Below are 14,874 nucleotides of genomic sequence, written 5' to 3'. Positions count from 1 at the left end.
ACTCTTCTGTAGCAGACTGATTGCTCTCTTGGCACCAGTCTCCCTGCTCTGAGGGGGAATGAATGGACCAGCCCTTCTGCCTGTGATTCAAGGAAAAGGCATTCCTTCTGTTTACCCTACAAGGGCTACCACCCATTTTTACGGCTTTCTTCAGGCGGGGCAGGGCAAGCAGGGAAAATGGACCAGGGACAGGGAGGCAGAGCCCAGGAGTTGGGGGTGCCCCAAGGATTTTCTCTAGGACACGTGCAGGGAGCCATGTAGTGAGGAGCCCTGTGGGCAAGCGACCGGCCAACGATTGGGGTGTGGCCTGTGGGTTTTAAGTGTGATTTGTGTGGATCCAAATTTATACACCAGACCACTTGGAATCATTCATTTGTCATTTTCCCAGGGGTATAATGAACTTCATCTCCATTCCCAGGCCCTCCTCACCCTCATGCCCAAAGCCTGCTCAGGGGCTCCCCTTCAGCCTTTCCCACCCCACACAGCAGTGGGAATAATCCTGAATCCTGTAGTCGGTCAGCAAGAGTCAGTTTATTGGGCAGAGACTCAGGTCCCTGGGGCCTAGGAGGGGCACCTGCAGGAAGTGCTGGGGGTGGGACCTCCCTAACACGCCCAACCCGCCCCCCCCCCATCCCCTGAGCCCCAGCCTCCAAGTGGCTGGGGCAGCCCTACACTGCTGTAGCGAGGAAAACACAGTCCTATCAGACCCAAAGCCAGGGGGGCTGGTACGGGGCGGGGCAGGGGAGGGCTTGACTCCACTGAGCAAATAACGTCAACTCTTGATTGTCTGTCCAGTAAATATTCTGTGTCCCCCTGCCCTTTGGTTCTAGGCAGCTTCCGGCGGTCTCCCTCCATCAGCTGCCCGTGTGAGCTCAGGAAAGACTCATTTTCATGGTTTGAGTTAGAAACAGACCTGAGCGGGTAAATCTACTGCCCAAAGACCACCTCTCGATTTGGGCCGAGGAGACCCCTAGCAGGTCCCGAGTGACCCCCAAATCCTGACTGTTGGCTTTGGAATTCAGGATGGGATTTTTGGATGTCTCCTTTTGGAATAGCGTGTTTTAGGTGAGTTTTAAAGAAGTTCACTTCTCTTAGGTGCATTAGAGCTGGAGGGAAGGAGAGTGGGGGGCCTGAGGGGGTGGGGAGGCTGGCCTTGTGGAAAGTTTCCATGCCGTAATCTACTGAGCTGAACTGTGACCTAGTCTTCTGGTCCTGAAGAGCAGTGCTTGGGGGCTAGGGCCATTCTCTTGGGCACACTAGAGCTGGGCTGTCACCAGGCCTGGGAACACCATCCCTTGTCCCCGGGGCCCCGCTCAGGGTTTGCACACAGCTAAGTGGAAGGTGACTATGAAAGATGTGGGTGGACCTGAGGGGCAGCCCCCGGTGCAAACCCAGGAGAAACCTGGACCGGACACAGGAAGGTGGGGATTTGGGAATCCCCTCCAGGGGCTGGGAGGAGGGTGCAGTTTCGTGGCCAGGGAGCTGAGGACCTGGTTCCCGGGTTTTGGACTCTGTGGAGGTGCTAACACTTGTGGCCCGAGGAGCTGCCCCCAAGCCCGGGCTTCGTGCTGGAGCTCCGCCCGCTCCCACAACCGAGCAGCCCCTGGGGCTCACAGGGAGCACAGAGTTCGCCGGCGCCCACGAAGCTGCAGCCCCCACCCCTCCGGAGGACGCTGGCGCCGCCCGGGCAGTACTCCGTCCTCAGCATGGGCGTGCTGACCACACATGGCTCGTACAGGACAGCACCTTTGGAGCTGCTCACGGCTGCGGGAACAGGAGGGGGTGCTCAGGGCCCCACTCGGCCAGGCCAGGCCCTCACCTTTGACAACCCTCTCCATCCCAGCTACCAACCTCCTCGTCTCCCCACTCCAGCCCGATAAAAGTGCTTAGAAGGTCCCGCTTGGCTCTCCTCTTTCCCCAGAACCTTGGCAGGGCCAATCCCGGTATCTAGTTCACCCTCTCTCGCTTTCTACTTGTCTCGTCCCTCTTTCCAGAGCCTCCTTCAAATTCCCTAGTCAGTATGGCTCCTTGCTGCTTCACGTCCCTGAAGCTCTGGGACTGTTCTGCATATCTAGTCCCGACTTCCAAAAGACCTGGAGAGCCCTGCGGGAAGTCTTCTCCATCACACCTGGAGCTGCCGGCAGGCAGAGCTCTTCTTTGGGTGGGCATGGGGGAGGCAGGCTGAGGTCTGGGTGGGCCTGGTGTGGGTTGTCTAAGTTGGCCTGATCGGCCCCCAAGACCCCAGAAGTCTTGAGGCGTGGCTTGTGTACTTACAGATATTCACGGGCCCAATGCCTTCGCACAGCCTGGGGGGAAGAGGAAAAGCAGATACAGGTGTCTGATCTTCCCTTCTACCCTCACCATGCACCTAGGCCAGGGGCTGGTGTCCTGGGCGCTGGTCTGGGTTTTGGGTCACTGTGGGATGGGCAGCAGCCGCAGCAACCACGGAGCTGGTGCCCGTCCTTGACCACCCCTCCCTCGCTGCACCCACCTGCACTCCTCGCCCTCCAGCAGGCGCCGGTAGGTGGCGATCTCGACGTCCAGGCCCAGCTTGGAGTTCATGACCTCCTGGTACTCCTTGAGCAGGCAGGCCATGTCCTGCTTGGCCTTCTGCAGGGCGCCCTCCAGCCCCGCCAGCTTGGCCTTGGCGTCGGCGAGGGCCACCTCGCCCCGCTGCTCCGCCTGGGCTAGGGCGCCCTCGAGTTTGCAGCGCTGGTGGAACGGGCGTAGAGAGGCATTACCGGGGGTCCCCGGAGCCCTGGGCTCTCAGAACAGAGAAGGTGGTGGTTACATGTCAGGTGCAAATCTGCTGTGGGTTTCACCCTAAGATTGTAACTTCGGGTTCCTCCAGGGAACTAGGGCCGGTTTCCTGTCTATAACACCCCAAGGGGGTCTGAGGTTTTTCTCCTACAAAGGCCGAGCAGTTTCTTCGGGGCTAATGGATCTTGAACAGCTGGCTGGTCTTCACCAGCCTGGGAGGAAAGAGTGGGTCTGATTTTATGAGCTCCTCAGGATCACCTTGAATTTTGGGTTCATAGAATTACAGAGTCTTTGGGTTGGAAGGGCTCACGGACACTAGCTTTTCTATTCCTAGTGAAGCATCCTTGCTCTTTCATCCTTGACAGCAGGTCACCCAGGACTGGGTTCCTGGTTCTTTCCAAGGCTGCTCGCCCTGATACCCGTCAGCGTCGAGGCAGCGCGAGTGTCTGCCGACTTCAGCCGCGCCCACGGGGAGCCGGGACCCGCCCCAGGTGGTCCAGACGGCTTGCTCAGCCTTGGGGGCTCTTAGAGCAAGGTCTTCCGCTCTCACCTGGGCTTTGACATTCTCCATGTCGTGCTGCAGCCGCTGGATCAGCTTGTTCATTTCCAGGATTTCGTTCTTGCTGCTGCGGAGCTGGTCACAGTGGTTGCCGGCCGTCAGCCTCAGCTCCTCGTACTGCAGGGGCGGAGACGTCAGAGCCCCTTTCTCCCTGCCCCAGCTCTTCCCCAGCTCTCTGCACTCTTACCCTTGATCTCTTCTCTGCCCCATTTCCATTTCGGGGTCCTCACACGGGCGGCTGCTTATCCTCCCGCCTCACCTCCCAGCCCTGCATCTTTAGGCTTATTAATTAATTCTCCTCCAAGAACCCCTCCTCTGTGTTTAGCTTTTCTGTGTCTTGTCCTTTTCTTTCTGCCCCAGAGCTGAGAGCCTCCCAAGGGCACGCTCCCTTTTAGACATCCCTCTGGACCTCGGCAGGGGTTTCTGTGGTTAGCCTGGGATGCCTGCTCAACTGAGGACCAAGGTTAGACCACTTCTGCCCATGGCGGTATGTTTTCAGGTTCTCCCTTAAAACAACCAAAAACAAAATGCAATGTTACATCCTGCCTTTGCTTAACACTTAAAAAACGAATCTTTGTACTTTGAATCCAACTTCTGAGTAGTAAGTGTGTTACAGTTTACCTTAATAGATGATTTAAAAGTCAGCCAACTCTAGGTTTTCTACACATAATGAATGCGAGCACCTCACACAGAAAATCCAAAACAAGGAGTGACTCTATGATTCTCCCTCTCTTGGGCTGTTTTGTTATTGGGTTATTGTGGGAGATTCTGCAATCTCTACCTTCCCTTCTTAAAACAAAACCCTGAATTGTTTGGGATGGCAATGAGTCCGGATTAAAGAATATGTTTCTCAGGAATATAAAAGGAATATATTCCTTGCAGCTAGGGAGGACTTGCAATATAGTTCTTGCCAATTAAAACTATGGATATTGCTGATCAGGGCTTCCAAGGAAGCTCTGTAAAGGGAGGATGACTCAGCTGGCACATTTCTTTCACCCTATGTTCTCCTACTTCCTGCCTAGAATGAGCGTGCTAGAGTGGAGTTATTACAGCCACCGGGGGTTATGGGGCAACCGTGAGGATGTAGGCATGTGTGAAGGATGTCAGAGTCGAAAACTAGATGGAGCCTGGGTCCCTAACGGGATCATAAAATCACCATGGCATTCCCTAGGGAGCCTATTTCTGTGCTTCAAATATTTGAGTAAAAAATAAAAACCAAATTTGTTTTAATTATTATTTTTAAAAATTTGCTGATCCTCACAATCCCTAACTAGTAGGGTTGTCTGTCTGATGGGAAAATGAGGTTGTCTTCCCCGAGCTCCGCTGATTGACGGGTGTCTCAGGAGGGCAATTGGAGGCGGGACCGGCTGGGATGAAACCTCGCCACCTCCCGTGTGAACCACAGCCTGAGTCACGGGCCGCTGACTCCGGGCCAGGATTCTCCGCAAAGTGGGTAGAGCCAAGTTTAGGGCACTTCCTGGGCAGGGGCACCCATTGCCTTCAGAAAAAAGTGCAACGCACTTAGCATGGCTCCGCGGGCCCCCTGCGACCAGCCGAGATGGGGCCCCAGCCGGCTCTCCTTCTCCACCTGCCCGCTCTCCCCTCCTCCCACGCTCTCCTGCCCATATCCCGGCTCCTGCCGCCCATCGGCCTGGCCCTCCCTTCCCCTGTTTTCTGCTCACTGAAACCTCTTTGTCCTTCAAGGTCCAGAGCCAAGACCAACATCCTGCCTTTCCAGACACAGCTGGTTGCTGCTGTCCTCACTCTCCCATAGCCGGCTGCTCGACCTCCGGCTTTACTTCACGCTCCTTGTATTCCAGTGCGGTTGGTTGCGGACCCCTCCCACTCCTTGAGGACAACGATGGTCAGCGTCTTCACGTCCTCCTGGTGCCACACCTCAGTGAGGCCATCCTCCCCTGACCCCCGATTGCCCTCCCTACCCTTTACTCTGTCTCCTCTGTCGCACTTTTCACCATCACCTAAACGTGGATCATCCTTACTTGTCTGGCTAGTTGTCTGTCTTCCCCTCTTGCCTCTAGAATGAAAGTGATGTGCAGGCAGGGATTGTTGTCTGCTCTATACCCTCTGGGGTTTCCAGCTTCTAGAACCAGACTTGGCCCGTGATACGTGCAATGAGTGCTGTGCCACGCAGGGGTGTCCCCCGCATGGGGGAGCCCCACGCGCAAGGAGTGCACCCCGTAAGGAGAGCCGCCCAGCGCGAAAGAAAGTGCAGCCTGCCCAGGCAATGGCACCATACACACGGGGAGCTGACACAACAAGATGACGCAACAAAAAGAAACACAGATTCCCGTGCTGCTAACAACAACAGTAGTGGACAAAGAAGAAGATGCAGCAAATAGACACAGAGAACAGACAACCGGGGTGGGGGAGGGAAGGGGAGAGAAACAAATAAATAAATAAATCTTTAAAAAAAACAAAAGAGTAGTTGAGTAATTGAGTGAGTGAGTGAAGAAAGGAATGCTCAGTGCCTTTCTCAGACAGAGCCGGCAAGGCTAAGATGAGAATATTTGCAAAACTGAATTGCTCTCGGAGGCACCCACCTGCCTTCCCAAAGCCCCTAATTACCTAAGTCTGGGGCCTCCTTAATCACCAGTGCTGTCCCACGCTGGGAGCCCAGAGCCCTCTGCATCATCACCAATTAGTACTTACCGAGTGAGGCTTGGAGGCTGGGACTGCCCCGAACGCCTGGGTGAGTCCGCAGGTAAATAAAGCGGGGGCGCCCGGGGCATGCTGATGACAGGCCTGTGCCATGTGGGGTCTCCTCCCACACGCTCTGCTGGGAGCTGGCCTGGGGCCTGGCCGAATCGACGAGCGCCGGGGTTTATGGGTTCCCTGTCGCTGTGGCGTGGCAAGGCCCTCGTTCCTTCCTCACCCCACTTCCCCAGGAAGAGCGGATCTGGGTCGCCTCCCTCTCCCTTGCCCACCCGAGCCGCACCTGGCGCTGGTACCAGGCCTCCGCTTCGGCTTTGCTGCGGCCAGCGATGTCGTCGTACTGGGCCTTGACCTCGGCGATGATGCTGTCCACGTCCAGGGAGCGGCCGTTGTCCATCTTCACGACGACCGACGTCTCTGAGATCTGGCACTGGAGCAGGCGGATCTCCTGGGGGAGGCGGCCCCGGGGGGCAGTGAGTGAGCTCTTGGAGGATACGGGGCGGGGAAGGGGGTTTATAAAGGAGAACTGCTTTGGCCTCCGGATAAGATCTTTGGCAGGACTTTACTACAGCCCGGGCCCTCCACTGTGACTTGCTCCTTGTCCTCGCCGGGTAATCCCACAGCACCTGTGCCACCTTTCCCAGCCCAGGTCTGGAAGATCCAGTGCTGGGAGCCTCCCTGCTGGTTTCTTTACGCACTCATTTCTGAGGCTGCTTGCCCCAAGACGTACCCACGGGTGGGAGCTTTCCCACCCACTGTCCCCACGGAACTGGCCCCTGGCTGGCCACCTGGTGGGCGGCATGGCCGCAGGTACCTCCTCGTGCAGGCCTTTCAGGAAGTCGATCTCCTGCACCAGAGCCTCCACGTTGGTCTCCAGGTCAGCCTTCACCAGGAAGGCCGTGTCCACGTCCTGCGGCCAAGAGCGGTGACTGAGCATAAGCTGCGGGCACCTCCCCGGCAAGCTGGGGGCAGGTGCAGGCCCTCAGCCCTCGTGTAGACCCAGGAAGGAGTGAGGGAACCGAGGCAGGACGGAGGCCCCCAGCCCCAGGACCTCTTGCCACAGCCTGGCACCCTGAGGGGGTCAGGGGCCGAGGGAGCGGGGTTTAGAGGTACCCTGTACGTGGCTTCTCAGAGCTCACTTTGTGAGAACATCTGGCTATCTGCCTGAGGAGTCATCACCGTCGTTTTCATCTCTGGGGAGTTAGTTCAAGTCAGAATTCTTGTTTGGCTTTTGATTTGGGATTGGCCGCGTCTCTAGCAGGCGCAGCACAGCCCTTCACCTCCTCTGGTCCGGCGAATTGGGCGGTGGAGGCCGGGTCAATCACTGCCTGTTTGCAGGGGCTGGGAGGGGGCTGTGCCCCCTTTCCTGGGGGCGGCGGGGCTGGCCCGGGAGTCTGAGGGCTGAGAGACCCTTGTGTGTGGGGGTGGGCTGCAGACGCTGGGGACACGGTCCAGGGGAGAGCTGTGGCCAGCTGTGCCAGCTCTGGGCTCTTCTCCCTCCCGCCACGTGCCCCTCACCTTCTTCAAGGACACAAACTCGTTCTCAGCACAAGGCCGCAGGGCGCGCTCCTCTTCGTATCTGGTGGGAAAGGCAGAAAAGAAAGCTTTAGTGGGGCTGTGGAGTTTGGAAGGGGGCTTGGCTTCAGGCTCGGGGGAAGGAGCCTTTTGGGTACAAATCACACAGCTGCTCTGCGGCCCTCTCCAGCAGCCCCTTCTGGTGCAGCGCCGTAGGCCTGTCTTCTCTTTGTTTTGCTGCTAGGGAAGCCCATTTCATCTAGTTGTTTTCTAGCCAGCTCTGTCTTTTCTGAGCTGTTCTGAGAGTTGGCTGCCGTCGCTGAAATTCCCAGTTGACCCCACGCCCCCTCCTCCCTGGAGGGTTCTGAGCTTGGCCTCTACCTGGTGCTTCAGCTGCAGAGAAGCAGTTACCCGCTTGCAGGGCCCTAGAGACAGGGTGCCTCGGGAGCTGCTCCCTCAAGGAGCATTAGGTTCAGAAGCTCAGCCCTGAATGCTCGGTTGCTTCCCCACACCCAGCTTTTTTCCAGCAGAGCCCTGCTGAGGTACCAGCCATGGGTGCTGGAGCCTAAATCCCAGCTCCGCCACTTTCTAGTAGTGCGACTTACAACCTCCCTATGCCTCAGTCTCATCAGGAGAATGAGGGTAACTCTGGTACTGGCCTCACGGGGCTGTCGTGAAAGCACGTATCGCATGAGTTAGTATCTGCAAAGCCGTAGCAGGCCAGTGCCTGGCACTGTTATTGTTTGCTATTATTGTTAAAATGCCATTTGGATCTCATTGTTCTCCTGCGCCTCACTTTTAAAACCCAAGGACTCATCCAGAGCTGCAAACCATGCCTCCTAACCATCTTGTATTGTACCTTGCTACTCACTCCTCAAGAAAGCCATTGCTGCTGCTGCATCTCGTCTCTGCCGCAGTCTGAGTTGTCCCCTCTCCCTTTGACACAGCCCTTCCTGCATCCCCCTTCCAGAATCTCCCCTGGACTCCCCTCTTGTTAGAAGCCACTGGAATGAAACTTATCTTTCAAGACTCTAAGCAAATGGTGCCTCCCCCAGGAAGCCTTCCTGGGCCTCTTACCTCTTCCTCTCTAGCTGTGCTTGTGCATATTGTAGTTGTTTGTGTGTGTGTGTGTATGCAGGTAGGGTGACCTGTGTACACCGGACTGGGGCATCCTGAGGGAAGGAGCCAGACTTTCTCTTCCTGTAATGCCCACGCTACCCAGCACAACATCGGGCATCGAGTGCATGTAGGGGTGAGACCTGTGGCACGAGCATCTCCCACGTGGCTCTACTTTGCTGCCTGCATCCCTTAGGTCCCTTGCTCTCAGCACACTTGTTCTTTTGTCTCATCATAGGACACGCATCTGACCCATGAGACCAGCCCCCAGAGAACATGCGCTGCCAGGGCACACCGGTCCCAGAAACGGCCTGCGCAGGACCAGTGAAAGCAATTTATCTGGGCTTCAGACCCTTGCAAGCACCAGACACTGTTTCCCCGCAGGCTCTTCCTTGACATGTGCTTACTGCCTCCCTGCTGTGCCTCAGCCCTGGCGCCTGTCTTCAGGGAGGGTCTGTCCAGCAGGGTACATGAAGAGCTGGGACAGTGAGAGAGAGAGAGGGTACTGTGGGACTGCAGAGAAGGGGGGAGATTATTTCAGCTGTGCAGAGAGGGAGGTGGGAAGCCAGAGCTCAGGGGATGAGAGAAAGGTGAGCTGTATTAGCCTGGACGAGGGGAGCACAAGTGCAGAGAAAGGGCTTCTCAGGAGGAAGGAGCAGCATGAGCAAAAGCTTGGAGGGAGCAAGCCATGGGGGTCTGTTTGGAGAATAGGAAGTAGTTCCAGATCTGTAAGGGGATTGATGTAAGATAAGGCAGAGCAGGCGGAAACCTGGAGTGCTTGAAATGGCAGGTGGAAGGATTTGTTTTACAGGGAGAGCGATAAGGAGGAACTTACTTAGGCAGGAGAGTGGGGAGGGAGATGAGGATAGGAATGCACAATTGCACCATGTGCCAAACTGAAAGGACAGTATACCAGGTGCTCTGCCTGTGTTATCCTGAAATGAACTAGGTTTTAGGCTTCCTATTTTATAGATGGGGAAACTGAGGCCCAGATTGTTTTAAGTAGCTTGCCCTGGGGCCCCAGCTGGTTTGTGATGGGGTCTGTCGGCTCCGAGGTCCAAGCCCACCCTACCCCTTGTGGGGAAAAGCAGAGCAGACTTGCTTTTTCTTGTAGCCCTCCAGCACGTCCTGGAGGCTGCAGAGCTCCGACTCCAGCCTTGCCCGGTCCCCGGCCTCGCAGTCCAGCTGTCTCCGAAGGGCGCAGATGTAGGTCTCGAAGAGGGGCTCGATGTTGCTCTGGCAGCCCCTCTGCTGCTGCATGAAGTTCCACTTGGTCTCCAGCAGCTTGTTCTGCTGCTCCAGGAACCGCACCTGCAGGGGAGTGGAACAGGCCCGTGCTTGCTCTCCCAGCAAGCGGCTGCCAGTGTGCCAGAATTTGCAAAGATTGGGTCTCTGCAGAGACTGGCACCTGAGCAGGAAGTCTCTGTGTCTCCCCCATTGGGGGGAGGTCTTAGGACCTCCATATTCCACTCAGGGGGCTGCATTTTGTATTGGAAAGAGCACTTCCCCAAGAGGTCCAGGGCAGGCCCATATTCCAGCCCTGCCTGCCTGCCTCTCTCTATCTAGCCTTGTGGCCGTGACCAAGCCATCTTGCCCCTTCAAGCCGCACTGTGCTTCCTAAGGGGGGATTGTGTGTGTAAATCTTAATCTGAATGTAAGCTGGCAACACTATACTTGGAAGTCGGGTGTTCTTGTACTACAGTCCAAGGTCATCAAGGGAAGAAGGTCAAATCAAAGGTTTTGTCTTGGGCTCTAAGTGCTCTTTGCCTGCTTTGCCCCATCTTGCATAGCTATGTCCAAAAAAAGTCAAGGTCACTATAGAAAGGAAACCTGCTAGCCCACCTCCTCCACTTTTGCAGACTGGACACTGAGATTAGGAGAAGCTGAGCACAGTGACCACAGCCACCTGGCTAGTCATTTGCAGAGGGAACAGGGTGCTTTTCCCTAATTGTGCGTTGTCTCCCAAGAAACTAGAGAAGAACTAGTGTTGTCCTACTTCTCGTCACCAGCCACGTCATCATCGGGAGGCTCCCACCCTTCCAGAAGGTGATTGTGTGCTGTTGACGAGCAAGCCTGCTTTCCTGGAATAAGTTTACACCAGAAACTAACAAGCTTTATAAATAAAACTGTAAGTGTAGCAGTTCCCATTTGACTAAACTGAGTTCCTTTCATGTTCTTGCCCCTTAGTTTCCTGCGCTTGCACCTCCTTTCCCTGCAGGGCTGCAGGGTCCCTGAGGCCCCAGGTGAGGCCAGGACTCTGCTCTAAACCACGGGATCACCAGAAACTCTTGGGGAAGAGCTTCCCTGGGGTGTGGGGACAGGCCCTGGGGGCAGCCGGGAGGCCAGTTTAGCTCCTTCTAAAGGTAGCATGAATCCTTTCCCTGCAGATTTTCAGAGCGCTGGCTCTGAGGTTGGCAGATCTAAGACCTGGTGACAGCCTCCTTGTGTCCCTGGCTTGGACCACCCACCTTCTCCTCATCCCTGGCCTAAGCTGGTGGTACATTCTAGGGTCCCAGCACCCGTCCCTGGCCTAAGGGTCTCAGCCCCACTCAGGCTGTGGCTTGATTCTTAAAGCCTCTTTAGGAAGGGCATGTCTTGGCCTCTTGGCCATTCCTTTTAGTATCTACCATTGCTTGGAAGTTCCTCTAGTAATCTGACTTCAGACAACCATGGTGATTTTATCAGACATTAGCCAGGGAAAGATGACATATTTAAAGAATGGACTGGGAAACAAATGTTTTGTGCTGAACCAGTTCTAACCACCTTGAAACGATTTGCTGTGGTGGAATGCAGGCGAGGTCAGTGAACCAACCCGGGTTTCTCTATTGTCAGTCCTTCCCTGCTTCCCCTGGACCAGCCGGGAATGTTCTCTGCAATGGTTCTCAACCCATTCGTCCCTTAGCCCTGGGCCACTTGGGCCCCACTCTCTTACCTTGTTGATGAAGGATGCAAAGCGGTTATTGAGGCACTTGATCTGCTCCTTCTCATCCCTCTTCACCCTCTGCACAGTCGGGTCGATCTCTAACTCCAGTGGGACCAGCAAGTTCTCGTTGATGGTGACGGGGCTGATGCAGGGCAAAGGCCCACAGGGGGCTCCCGCCCGGTACCCGAAACCAGGCAGACCATACCTGGTGGCAATCTGGGGCCGTGCGAAACCCACGTTGCACAGGCTCCGGGAGCCGAGGCAGCCCAGGGCTCGGAGGCCCCCGCCATTTCCCGGCCCACATGGCCCCTTGCTCACTGAGTAGTGGGCCACCATCCTTGGAATGACAGCTGAGCATGAGGTAAAACTCCGACTGCCACATCTGGAGCCCAGCTGGAGGGAACGGCACGGCATGGCGGAAGAGAGAGGCAGGGAGACCAGGCAGTGCCGATTATGGAGTCATGGCTCTGTTTCCTCCTTTTATCTGCTAGGGAGCTGGAGGGCCAAGCTGGGTCAAACCCCAAATCATCATTAAATCGGGTTTATAAGCTGTGGTTATTGGACTGCTAAATGCCAAGGTGGATAATTAGGGTAGCAAAGAGCAAAGAGAAGCAGCCAATGGTTAGAGCTGGCAGGCCCCATAAAAATCCTATTTGTCCTCCTTCCTTGTTTGTGGGGGCGATGAAAGGGGACAACCAGACAGGTGGGCCTGACATATTCAGTGGCTCAGCCTCGGGTCAGGGACAGTGGCTGCTTTCTCATAGGAGGGGAGGGGGACGGAACAGAAGTTCTGCATCTTGACTGCCTGGGGTTAGGGGATGAGGATGCTCGCTTCCTCTGATCTGCAGATGCTCCAGACCCAAGTGTCCTCCGCGGGCTCCCAGGTGATCCCAGGGGTTCCTGGAGGGAGGGATTTGGGTGGAAACAGCTTCCCTGAAGAGACTGGACCCTGCCCCTCATCAGACTGGAGGGGTCCTGGCTCGGCTTCCCCTGTCCCGTCAGGTCCTGAGACAGCCGAGCTCCAGGCATAGATGCTTCTCTCCAGGTCCCTTTCAGCCAAAAAGAGGTGGAGGAGACTCAAGATGCCTTGTGCTTCAGGACAGGGGAAGGAGGGGCACTCTCCCCAAGGGTCTTTGGGACCCCCCCCAAGTGTGCATTGATTTCAGCCATTTGGTCTGCAGTACCACGTCCCCGTTCCTTTCCCTTTCTTCCCACCCCATCCTGAGGTAGAGAGAGAGAGGGTGCACTCTGGCCTGAGGACATCTCTGCAGACAGTCGTTCTCAGGAATTATCCAGGTGCATGTGGGATGCAGGCTTTCTCCCCAGATCCCAGGTAACAGACACAGCTCTTTAGAGATGCTGGAAAGCCCCATTTCCCTTCCCTCCTCCTTTTCATCACCCCCGTCAGTGAAACCTCTGCTGGGGGATTGGTAATTCCCTTCCAGACTGTGATTTTTCCCCCAGGTCAAAGTCAAGCCCACAATAAAGCCGCTAACATTTATTGGGTGCTCACTAAGTGCTGGGACACACTGACCACCTTGCACCCATTTAATTCTTACGGGAAGGCACGATGTAGTCACTACTTTATACACGAGGAGACTGAGGAACAGTGTGGTGAAACAACTTCCCAGAGTCCCGCAGCTGGCACGTGACAAAGCTGGGATCAGCCCCGTGCTGTGCCCGCCGCTGTGGTGGAGAGAAGCTTGGGTGAGGGGCCAGGTGTCTGCCCCCAATATGCATTGTGTCTTCTCTGTCCTTTGGCTTTCCCACCTCCAGTCAGGAGACTGGGACTCAAAAGTTCCTTGTGCCTTGGGAATTCTCAATCTAATTTTGGCATTTCACATTGTCTCCTTTTTAATAGTTTTGACTTTGGGTCCTAGGGCAGGGGGAGGGAAGATGAGGGCTTCAGGAGGTGAGAGGTGTAACAAGAGGCCATGGGCACTGGGGGGACACAGAGGTTGGATGGGGGTGGTCCTGGGGAAGGAGATCCCCATCATGCCCCAGAGTCAATGCCCCCGAGGTAAGCCCAGGGAATAGCTTCATGATGGAAACATCAAGAAGTCCGACCAGATTTCAGAGCCCTCTCCTGCCGGAGGAAATGAGTGAAATATTGGGAAGAACTGGAAGGCAGGGTTCACTGGGCAGACGGGGACAACGGCGAACACCCCCCGCCACATCTCCTCATTGAGGATGGTTTCCAGGACCAGAGCTTGGGGGCAGGAGTGGAGGATGGTCTCATCGTGGGCAGAAGAGCAGAGACCACCAGCTCCGAGCTTGCCCTCTGACTGTGAGATAAGGCACAGACTCAACCGAGACCCAGAGCGCTCAGTGACATTTTATTGAAGCTATTTCAGGAGACAGGCAAGCACAGGGAGCAGGCTGCCCCTCCAGCAGGGTTTGAAGCGGTCCAAGAGCGAGTGACCTTTTTTCTGAAATAGTTGACTCCCCAGGTTCCCACCGGCAGCCAGGCAAGCAGTTCCTTATTCGCCCTTGCAGGGCAGCCTGGTCTTGAGAAAACGACTGGCCATTTGAGGGTTTACAACGATTCCGATTCCGTCTGAATGGGGAAAGGACAGCAGGCAGGGCGGCCTCACAAAGGTCTGGCGCCCACCCCGCTCCTCTGCCCCACCTCACCCTACCCCTGCTTTTCTTAAAAGGGTGAGTGACATGTTAAGGGGAAGAAGTGCTTCTCTGCTCTAGGTTTGCTGGCTGGGGCCTCCCTGCAACAGGGAGTCAGGTGCACAGGTGAAAGAGCTTCCACTCCAGCCAGACTGGGTACAGGCCAGTCAACACCTCAGCCAGACAAGGCAGAGAGGGAGGGAGACGAGAAAGGGCAGGAGCGAAAGAGAGCACGAACCGTGCTGCCAAGTGGACAGAGTGGGAGAGGAAGACGGGAGACACAGAGGAGAGAGGGGAAAGGAGGAGGGATGAAACAGGAGAGACAAACAAGGCTGGTAGAGGAGGCACGGGGACAGAAATGAGGGTGAGAAGCAGGTGCAAGGGCAAGGTGAGAAGGAACGAGCTGTCTGGGGCGAGCACAAAGGGACAAGAGCAGCAAGTCCTGAGCCTGGAGGGTTATTTTGCAGGAGGAGTCTCATTTGGACTGGCGATTGCTATTTGGACTCCTTTTTCTAGCATTTCTGTTACAAGCGTTTTGGGCTGAGCTGCCTTCCCCTACCACCGGTACTTCTGTCAAGGGACAGTAATTTTAATACATTGGCTTCAGTGAAATAGATTTGAAGGAATGTGGCTATGAACTCTCATTTACTGTAGCCCAAAGTCATGGGGAATTTTTGGATTCTTGATAAAATCTTTCCAATGTGTGAAC

General features: G+C 55.7%; 1 protein-coding gene across 1 annotated transcript; it reads right to left on the bottom strand.

Moving 5' to 3' along the window:
• Positions 1–1,225: 1,225 nt before the first annotated feature.
• Positions 1,226–11,960, bottom strand: KRT82 (keratin 82). The gene is made up of 9 exons (XM_004460953.5): positions 11,556–11,960; positions 9,726–9,934; positions 7,511–7,571; positions 6,807–6,902; positions 6,276–6,440; positions 3,311–3,436; positions 2,492–2,712; positions 2,275–2,306; positions 1,226–1,764 (listed from the first exon to the last, which is right to left on the bottom strand). The coding sequence occupies exons 1-9, from the start codon at positions 11,958–11,960 to the stop codon at positions 1,523–1,525; spliced, it is 1,557 nt and encodes a 518-aa protein (XP_004461010.1). The 3' UTR covers positions 1,226–1,522.
• Between the last annotated feature and the right edge of the window lie 2,914 nt (positions 11,961–14,874).

This window comes from Dasypus novemcinctus, chromosome 12, assembly GCF_030445035.2.
Source record: "Dasypus novemcinctus isolate mDasNov1 chromosome 12, mDasNov1.1.hap2, whole genome shotgun sequence".
NCBI lineage: Eukaryota > Metazoa > Chordata > Mammalia > Cingulata > Dasypodidae > Dasypus > Dasypus novemcinctus.
Note: the sequence above shows the minus strand (reverse complement) of the source record. Positions and strands in the feature narration are given on the sequence as shown.

Excerpts from the sequence above, each read along its gene's own strand:
- KRT82 (XM_004460953.5), bottom strand. The coding sequence starts at position 11,960 with ATGCCGTGCCGTTCCCTCCAGCTGGGCTCCAGATGTGGCAGTCGGAGT. Across the intron at positions 3,437-6,275 it reads AGGCCTGGTACCAGCGCCAG|TACGAGGAGCTGAGGCTGAC; the intron begins GTGCGGCTCGGG and ends CCGCCCCTGCAG. Across the intron at positions 2,307-2,491 it reads CTGGAGGGCGAGGAGTGCAG|GCTGTGCGAAGGCATTGGGC; the intron begins GTGGGTGCAGCG and ends TCTTCCCCCCAG.